The sequence below is a fragment of the Myotis brandtii genome, unplaced genomic scaffold (assembly GCF_000412655.1).
Source record: "Myotis brandtii unplaced genomic scaffold, ASM41265v1 scaffold555, whole genome shotgun sequence".
Taxonomy (NCBI): domain Eukaryota; kingdom Metazoa; phylum Chordata; class Mammalia; order Chiroptera; family Vespertilionidae; genus Myotis; species Myotis brandtii.
This window is the reverse complement of record NW_005370065.1, coordinates 216389-226118: the sequence shown is the minus strand read 5'-3', so window position 1 is coordinate 226118 and position 9730 is coordinate 216389. Positions and strand designations below refer to the sequence as shown.

The following is a 9730-nucleotide window of genomic DNA, read 5'->3' as shown; positions in this document are numbered from 1 at the left end:
CTCGTCCACTCTGGCCTGACTGCCTGGTGGGCCTGTCAGGGTTGGACTTGGGTCCTGTTGCCCTCCCACACCTGGAGGATATTCACACTTGCTGGGAGCTCAGCTTAGGGCAGCATTTTGCCGAGTGGGGGGCGGGGGGGGGGTGTGTGAATGTGGAAATCAATGAACTCTGGTTTCCATTCTTAGGACCCTGAAGACTCATGAGATTTGAGCCAGCCCTGGGGAAATAGCAAGGGACAGAGGTCATGATTGGGTGGTGTGGACTTTCAGGCCAGGGCTGTGGGAGCTAAGAGCAGGGAGACGGCATGGTGGCCTCACTGGGGGTGGTAGGCCCCGAGCCAGGCGTTGGAGGATAACCCAAGACGGGAGGGGAAGATGGGTTCGTGGGGAATTATTGCACCCATTTCGCAGATGCCACTCCTGCTCGTTTCCACCAGGAAATCCACAGCAGCAATACTGTTGATGTTCATACGTGCGATGTCCTCCCATGGGCATGGCTCAGGTTGTACGCAGTCTCTGGCACACTGGTGGTCACGCCCCCCCCTTTTTTCTCCCACTCAGTAAAGCAAGTGCATGAGAATGACATTGTTCCGGGAATAACCTTGAATCGCTTTGATTTATAAAAAAGCAAATCATCCAACATCGCTACTTTGACAATTACTGCTGGATTACGCATGACACACTGTGACTGGGAGCAACAGTTCTGGAGAATACAAGCTGGGTGGTGGGGGTGGGGCTGGACCCTGTTGTCAAGCTGAGATGCTTGTGGTTGATGGGACTGACCGAGGACCATAGGGTAATAGTAACAATGACAACGAATGTGTCTTAAGCGCGTACGAGATTCAGGCACTCTCCCCTGTCTTCATTCTATCGGTAAGGAAACGGAGGCTCGGGGAGGCCAAGTCCCTTGTCTGAGATCATGCAGGTGGTCTTAGCCACGAGGCCCACGACCTGCAGCTCAGCCACAGGAGATTCAGAGCTCATGCTGGCTGTGCCTCGAGCCACTGACACTGTCTCTCTCCACAGGGCAAGGGACATAGGATGACCCCAGCCTGTCCCCTCTTACTATCTGTGATTCTGTCCCTGCGCCTGGCCGCCGCCTTCGATCCCGACCCCAGTGCCTGCTCCGCCCTGGCCTCCGGCGTGCTCTACGGGGCCTTCTCACTGCAGGACCTCTTTCCGACCATCGCCTCGGGCTGCTCCTGGACGCTGGAGAACCCCGACCCCACCAAGTACTCCCTCTACCTGCGCTTCAACCGCCAGGAGGAGGTGTGCACCCACTTTGCACCCCGCCTGCTGCCCCTGGACCACTACCTGGTCAACTTTACCTGCCTGAGGCCTCGCTCGGAGGAGGCGGTGGCCCAGGTGGAGTCGGAGGTGGGGCGGCCGGAGGAGGCGGAAGCGGCAGGGTTGGAGCTGTGCGGTGGCTCAGGCCCCTTTACCTTCCTGCACTTCGACAAGAACTTCGTGCAGCTGTGCCTGTCGGCTGAGCCCTCGGAGGCCCGGCGCCTGCTGGCACCTACAGCCCTGGCCTTCCGTTTTGTCGAGGTCTTGCTCATCAACAACAACAACTCCAGCCAGTTCACCTGCGGTGTGCTCTGCCGCTGGAGCGAGGAGTGTGGCCGTGCCGCCGGCAGGGCCTGTGGCTTTGCCCAGCCGGGTTGCAGTTGCCCTGGTGAGGCTGGGGCCGGCCCTGCCACCACCACACCTCCAGGTCCCCCTGCTGCCCACACCCTGTCCAATGCCCTGGTGCCCGGGGGCCCACCCCCATCTGCTGAGACCGATTTGCACTCGGGGAGCAGCAATGACCTGTTCACAACCGAGATGAGATATGGTGAGTCTGAGCAGGGCCTGGGTGGGGTGCCTGTGTCCAGGGGACTGATGGTGCCTGCTGGTGCCCATCCTGGCAGATCCATATAGCTGTTCACCCATGTCCCCTCTGTGTCCAGCCTTGTCTAGATGTTGGGGTCATCAAAATGGATTAGGGTTACACCTCCCCTTAAAGAGTTTGTAGTCTGGGTGGATGAATGGGGGCACAGATCAGACAGTGATTATGATAAACACGGGGAGGGGACTGCCTAGATGGGCAGTCAGGGAAGGCTTCCTGGAGGAAGTGAAAAGGAGCAGAGATCTGAAGGACAGGTGGAATCGAGCCAAGCCAAAGGAGTGGTGAGGGCATTCCAGGCCGAGTGAGCAGTGTGTACAAAGGCCCAAAGCTGGGAGTGACTGTGGAAGGCCCTGGCATTGCAAGTTGACAAGTTTGCCTGGAGGCTGGAGTAGGCAGGGGGCGGGGCTGTGTTCCTGCCCACATGGGTTTCTGATTTTGGGCAGTGGCCTCAGGGTCAGGGCAGAGGGAGATGCAGAAGAATGTGCCTGGGTGGAGAGGCCCGAGCTTCTAGGCTGCCTTGGAGGCCTGGGCTGGCTCAGCTCCCAGCATCCACTGTCTCCCCACTCCGGGCCCAGGTCTTCTGGGACTGAGGCCGCCAGCTGCTAGGGCTTCCTGCTGACTGGGCAAAAGCTCCCCGAGCCCTTGAGTCCTGCCTGCTCCTGCTTCCACTCCAGCTCCCTTCTGCCAACCCTTCCCGCTGCTTCAAGGCTCCAAACTCCTCAGCTGGACCCTGCGCGCCTGCTGACCAGTGCTGGGCCAGGGACTGGCCAGGGGCCTAGCAGGGAGTTGGGTGGGAGGGAGGCAGGTCTGGGATCTGATTCTTAGCTCTGGTACTAACGGAAGTTCCCTCCCCTCTCTGGGCCTCAGTTTCCCCATTTGGGATAACAGGTGTTGGCCGACTATCATGAGGCTGTCAGCAGGGATATAAGTCAGAAGGGGCATCTGGATCAGCCTGAGAGAGGACCACAGGGAGGCGGTGGGGCTCGCGGGAGGGCTGCTGGGAGTATGGGAGGAGTATGATCTGTCCCCATCCCTGCTTTGGAGGCCAGTGTCATGGAGTTGGGCACTGCCTTTGACTGTTACCTGGAGTGGACCCCCCCCCCGCTTTTTGGCACCAATTTCTTGTCTGTGAAATGGGGAGATATCCCTGAAGTAGTAAGAGGGCGTGTTTATCACGACAATCCTTTTGGGGAGGGGCTTCTCAGCCCCCCTGAGACATCTGGCATCGTGCCCAACCTTGGCAAGTGCCCCGGGGCCTTGCTCGGCCTCTCTCCTCGGCCAGCTTGGCCTCTTAGCAGTGGTCAATGAAGCTGTCCCAGTGACAGCTAGGCCGTGGGCAGGTTGCAGGCCCCAGAGGCTGGCCTGGGATTTAGTGCCTGCAGGAAGAAATTGAATTTCCCCTCTTTGTCGAACATCTGTGGAGAGTGCCAGGCATATATCAGGAGGTTTATGGCTCTTCCTGCCCGGCCGCCGCTGCCTGTCACTCTGTGGGGGCCTCCATCCTGCTCAGCAGAGGGTGAGTTCTTTTGTCTGGCTTTCCCTGTGGTCCATCGGCCCAGTGGTCTGTAGTGGAGGGAGCACGGCTCTGCCCTCCTGGGCAGGCACCATCTGGGCCGGCTGCCACGTGAAGCATGGAGCCAGGAGCAGCCAGCTGGGCTTGGTTGAAGCCGGAAGCAGGGTTGGTTGGTAGCTAGGGTGTCTTTGGGGATCAGAGAGGACTGGTTCTAGGAAGGGCACCATCATCCCCACCATCATCCCAGCCTCTGCCGCAGCCTCTGTGACTGAGGATGGGCGGAGGTTGGATGCTGATTATCCTTGGACGCGAGGCCTGGTATCCTTTCTGAGCAGGGAGCGCTGGGCTCCCAGCTGTTCCCAAGCCTGACTCTGTTTATGCCCTTGTCCTGCTTGGCATGTTTCCAGGCTGCTCCGTGGGCTTGCCTGCAGGAAGGCCCTGTGGGGAGTTGCAGGGAGTGATGGGCATCAGCCGTCATAAGTGGGCTCACACAGCATGCTGGCGCTCACAGCTGGGCTGGCATAGCCTCTGTCTCTCCCCTGGTAAACAAGAGGCTCTTCCTCTCTGCCTCCTCCTCCCTTTTGCCACTCTGGGGCAAGACTCAGTTTATTCCGTGTGGCAGGGAGTGTCTGAGGGCCAGTGGCGTCATCAGGGCCCAGGGCGCTCTGTGCCTGGGGGCAGCACAACCTTTGCCAAGCCCTTGGCCTCATCTCCACGCTTCTCTTCACCTCCTCCCCACTGGCCAGCTGGACACATGTACCAACTGTAGGAGGACCGGCTGGCACATAGAGCTGCCAGATTGAGAACAGGATTGGTGGGGATGGCGGTGAAGGCCAGGACCCTCCTCCTGGCCCCTTTGCCAGGGACTGGGGCAGGGAGCTGTGCTCACCTCCTCTGGGACACCCCGAGTCGGGTCAATGGCAAGGCCGGGTGGGGTGGGGCTGTTGGTACTGGAAGAGCGATGAGGCCTGGAACGGGTAGGCAGTGGCGGAGTGGAGTGCCAGGGCTCGCCTCAGAGCTGAGTGCTTTTGACAAGAAGGTACAGGCGCCTGTTAATTTCACGCAAACTGCCTTTGATAGATCTCTTGTTATTTTTGGTGAGTTGAGCCATAAATTTGTGCCATCTTGCCGCTGCAATCTGTTAAGTGGGGGGAAAGGAAGAAAGGGAAGGCAGGCAGGAAGGAGCTTGGTAGAGGGTTGGAATGGAGGCTGGTAGAGGCCGGGGCAGGAAGGTGGGTTTCAGAGGGGGTGCCAGCTGCAGAGCCCAGCTCCTGGGGGCCGGCCACCACCTGCAGTTCCTGCCCCCGACCCTCCCGTCCCGAGGAGGCATCCGCCGATGGATAGCTGTGCAAAGTGGCACCTGAGAGAGAGTGTCTTTCGCTCTTACAACCCCCTCCCTCCTCGGCCACACTCGCTGCCTCCCCCAAGGGCCCTGTCCCACCCTTGTCTCCCCATCATCGGGGTTCCATTCCTAAGTCATGGCTACAGGGTGGGTCTGGGGTCTCCTGAGCGTCCGGCCAGGGAGGCAAGATCGGGTTCAAATCCCCTTTCTGCCTCTGCTGCTGTGTGTGACTTCCCTGATCCAGCCCCCAGTGACTGTCCATTGTGGCCCAAACTCCTCAGCCTGGCCTGCTAGCCCCACCCCGGGCCCCGCTGCCACCTGCTTTTCAGCCTGCCCTCTAATTCTCTCCTCTTTCAACCAGGGCTCCTCCCTGGCCCCTGAACTCCCTGCTTTCTGGCCTCCCTGCCTTTCCTTGGGCTGTTTCCCTCACCTGGAATGCCCTTTGCCCTTGTTTATCCAGAACTTCCGAATCCTTCTAAGCACAGCTCCAGCCCTGTCTCCTCTGACCTGGCCTGCCCAGTCCTGCACTGGCCTTTCTCCTCTCAGCACTCAGGCCCTGCTTTTGGCCAGCCTGGTCTGGTGGCAGGGAGGGGGGCCGACCTGCCTGTTTGGGGCTCAGGCATGGGGGAGGCAGAGCCTCTCTCTGGGTGGGGTGGAGGAGACCTAGCACACGCAGTGCGTTTCCTGGGAGATCCTTTCAGCCCCGACCTGTGCTGCTGGAGCTATGTTGTGTGCCATCTTGGGATGGAGCGTGGGGCACAGACCCCCCCCCTCCCCCCCCGCATCTCAGCAGGGGCTGAGCCCCAGCCCATCTGTCACACACGTCTTCATGTCTTTATCAGAGTGCAGTTTGTGCCAGGCCTCGGGCTGCCTCAGACGGAATGAGATCCAAGGTAGAACAGACACCCCTTCTGCCCTTTGGTGGGGGAGAGTGACCACTAGCGTACAGTGTGGTCAAGGCCACAGGCTGAAGTCGCCCAGCCCAGCTTCAGTTCCTGACCCCACCACTGATTAGCTGTGTGACCGCGGGCAAGTTTCTTCACCCCCGTAAAAGGGGGATGGTAGAGCTATTCCACAGAATAATGGGATTAACCAAGAGAATGTGGGTAAGTGCTGAGCACAGTGCCTGGCACGTGGTTCGTCCTTACTAAATAGTTGACTGTTGCCATAATTTAGTGTAATAGGTATGATGTACATGTGCTGATGTCAAGGGAGAGGAAGAGTAAGGGATTAAACCACAAAGGGATGAGAAGGCAGTTTAAAGAAGGTGATTCTGAGTTGGGTTTTGAGGAGTGAATAAGAATTCACTAGCTTGTGACATTTTCCCTCAAATTGACAGGCTTTTAAAATTCTTTTTATTAAAAAGAAACTTTATATCATAAATGAAAAAAGTGTATTACTTCTTTGAAATAGAAGATAACCAAAAAGCAACCACAGTGTAAACAAAACGACGTTATCAAATTCTAGCAAAATGCTCGCCCCTCCTCTCAATTTTCGAGAGAAATCAGCATGTGCGGGGGAGGTGTTAAAGTCTTCATCTTTCATGCACTAGGAAGGATTAAAAGTAAGGCCACCATATAAGTCATCATCTAAACCGGGACCTTTTTGAGGTGATAAAGGGGGAAGAGGTGCTGTTAATTACATCAGGGCAACAGGTGCAACCTAGACTATGCCAGGCAGATTGGCAGAAGTCACCCTAATTAAAAGAGACATGGAAAGGGGATATTTCATGGCACTTTTGGGAGCCACCCCAAGTCATTTCCTGTTGAGTGCTTTGTGAAACCCCGTAGGAGCAAGGACTTTCGAGGTAGAGGAAACAGCCTGTGTGAGGGTGTGGAGGTGTGGACCTGCCAGGTAGGGGGAGATACACAGACCGATGTTGCTGGACAGTACTACCTCCCCCACGGTGGTGGGGAATGGGGCCAGGGCTCTGACTGCCATCTGCAAACACTGGGGCCTCACCCTATTGGCCGAGGGCTGTAAGTGAGGCAGCGAGAAGCTGGGTGTCATGAGGGAGACAGCGTGAGTCAGCTGTGGTCTCTGCTCTCGAGGAGCTCCTGGCCACGTGGGGTTGGTGGCAGGGACCCAGCCAGCTAGCTCTGCTGGGAGGCTGGACAGATAGGCCCGCAGCTCGGGGCGGAAGTCATTGGAGGGGGGTTGGCATTGTGGCTGGGTTTCTGGTCTCAGAGGGACACCCAGCCTGGACTGTGGAGGCAGAGCCTAGAGGTTTCAGAAGCCACCGCCCTCTGCCCCTGCACCCCTGGGATTCTGACGCACTATGGGGTACAAGAAGCACTGCTGGGGCTGGGGAACCGCGTGTCATCCGGATCAGTTGGTGCCTCCTCAGGGCTGCGGGGTCAGCCTCAGGGAGGACGCAGAGAGCCTGGGGAAGGCTTTGTGAATCGCACCGCTCTCTGTGGAAGTGATTATTATCGTGGTTATTTTTAACAAGTTCCTGACAAAAGAAGCTGAGGAGGCTGGACTGTGTGGAGTTTGGGGGGGCAGAGTCTGCAGTCCTGCTCAAATGACAGCGAGCCTGTGCCCACCCCGCCTGCCAGTGCCCGAGGTGAGACAAGCATGGCTCCTGTATGGATGGTGGAGGAGCCCTCAGAGATATCTGACCCATGTTTGCTGAATGTCTGTCTTGTGTCTGGCTGCTCAGAGCTAGGTCCCCTGTATAAGAGGGGCAAGGGAGATTGAGACCCTACCTCAGAGCTCACGAGAGGGATAAATCCAGGATACTCACAGCTGCAGCAAGAGGCAGCCTGGGGTCTAAGCCACGGAGAAGGGACCAGCATACCCAAACCCCTGTGTGGACAGCCTAGGAAGGCTTCCTGGAGGAGGTGGCACTTGCCATGTAGAAAATGTTGGCAGACTGACGCAGAAGAAGGGAGGAAGCACCGTTAGGAGATGCACGTAGAGGGAGGGAAGCATTTGTATATTCAAGGGAAAACAAGAAGGGGTGGCAGCTCCTTTTCATGGAGAGGTTATTATACTCCACGTGGGCCGTATCTCTTGTTTCCTTTTATTCTCACAATGAACCTGTGATAGAAAGTGTCATCTTTATTTTCAGTTGAAGATTTTTAAGCTCAGAGAGGTGAGGTGACTTGCCCAAGGGCACACAGCAAGACTGTGGCAGAGTTGGGAATCAGACCTACATTGGCCTTGCCCCTACATCTGTGTTCTTCCCACTGTCCACATGGCCCGCCAGTGTGTTTGGCTGCCTCATGGGGAGGGGAGAACAGGACTGGGCAGGCTCAGAGGTTGACACTGTGGCTGTAGCACTGGGAGCCGCTGAAGGTTCCTCAGCAGGGGAGTGTGTCTGGAGCCAGGTTCCTAGACAGTCACTTTGGAGCCTGCAGAGGAGAATCAGGCTCACCTTGGGGGAGGGGGTGGGGGAGGGAGTTAAATGTGCAAAGGACCAGTTAGAGCGTGGTGTGAAACAGGATAACAGAGGCAAGTCTGAGGGGCTCTGGTGGGGCGAGGGAGTGCCTTGGGGTCCCCTGGGAATTAGGAAAGGTGCCTCTGAGAGGTCCAAGTTGAGTTGCATTTTGTCAGAGCCAGCACAGTTCAGCGGAAAGAGCATGGCCTCCAGAGTCAGACAGGCCTGGGTTCGAATCCCCATCGGCCTCTCTTCAGCGAGAGACGTTGGAGGCTCGCTCCTCACTAGGGAATGGGAGAACCCGTCCTAATGAGGAGGAAATGAGGATGAAGAGTGCCCGGCGACTGGCACGCAGCAGTGTGTAGTAAGGGTTCCCTTCTTCAAAGCAGAACCGGTCAGAGGTTGATCCGGGAGGCCTGTCCCAGGCAGCAGGTCTGTCTGGGCCCCCGTTAGGCAGCCAAGTGGGAAAACCGATAGATGGCAGGCCTGTGAGCATCCGAGTCCCCGGTCCAGTAAGGCCTCAGCTCACTGGGTGTGACACTTGGGAGTTTTAGGGGTGCTCACACCCCTTCCTGGGCCCCTCCTTGTCCTCTTGGCTCAGCTTCCGCTCAGACTCCCCCTGTTCTGGGCCCAGAGCCAAGCTGGCTGGGGCCTGCACGGGGTAGATGCTGAATAAACGTTTGTTTCAGTAGGTGACACCTCTAGCCCTATCTGTCTTCTTCCCCCTTGGGCGAGAGCTGGCTCTCACATGTGGGGAAATAAATAGCTGGCCACTCCTCCGAGGGAGGTGGGATGGGGTGGAGGGAGGGCAGTGGTGCGGGCCCCTGCTGTGTGGCCTTGGACTATTCCTTCCCTGCTCTGGCCGCCCAGGAGCCTAGGAGAGGGACTCCAGCTGGACCTGGGACAGGTTCTGATTTTCAATGAGGGTGGGTTCTAGCAAACACCACCATCATGTCTGGTGTACTGTGGGGCCGGCCTCCACCGGGCTGGCGAGTGCCGAGCAGAGGACCGGAGGCCACAGGAAGCAGTGAGTCCCCGACAAGCAGGCAGGCTGCTCTGTCACTGCTTCCTGCTTGACGGTCTCCCTGGATGCCAGGCTGGTGGGGGGTTTGTCACAGACACGATGATGGTCAAGACACCAAAACAGGAGCTGGATAAGGGGATTCTTGGCTCGATTTGCAACAGATTGAAGGCTTCTCTAGAATGTTTATTCATAAATGGGTGTCAGGTTCATTAATAAATAGGTGGATGGCTGCTGGGCAAAGCTGATGTTCAAGATTATAAATGGCTGTTTCCAGTGACCCTGCCATGAGGTGGGGGGAGGAAGCTTAGGAGCAGTGTGTTGATTGATATTTCCCTGGACCGGATTCTGTGTGGGCGTTCACTGCGGCCAGGGAGATGGCTCACCCACAGCCTTCCTTCAAACAGCTCACGGGTGGGAGGAAGTTCAGACAGTCAGAAGATGGAGTCATCTGTGAGGAGAGGGCACACAGAAGAGGGGGCAGCCAATTCTGCCTGGGAAGTGGGGGACAAAGAAGACTTCACAGATGAGGGATCATTTGAGGTGGGTTTTGAAGGTCAAGTAGGAGTTTTCCAGGCAAAGAA

General features: G+C 57.3%; 1 protein-coding gene across 6 annotated transcripts in view; it reads left to right on the top strand.

Annotated features, from left to right (window-relative positions):
* Nucleotides 1-948: 948 nt before the first annotated feature.
* The window catches only part of ADGRB2 (adhesion G protein-coupled receptor B2), a 29555-nt gene continuing 20773 nt past the window's right edge, over nucleotides 949-9730 (top strand). The window contains exon 1 of one of the 6 annotated variants that reach the window (XM_014549539.1): nucleotides 949-1834. In XM_014549539.1, the coding sequence (XP_014405025.1) occupies nucleotides 1042-1834 (793 nt within the window). In that variant the 5' untranslated portion in view covers nucleotides 949-1041. The remainder of the gene's footprint in view (nucleotides 1835-9730) is intronic. The other 5 variants (XM_005878331.2, XM_005878333.2, XM_005878332.2 and 2 more) reach the window with 5 other exon arrangements.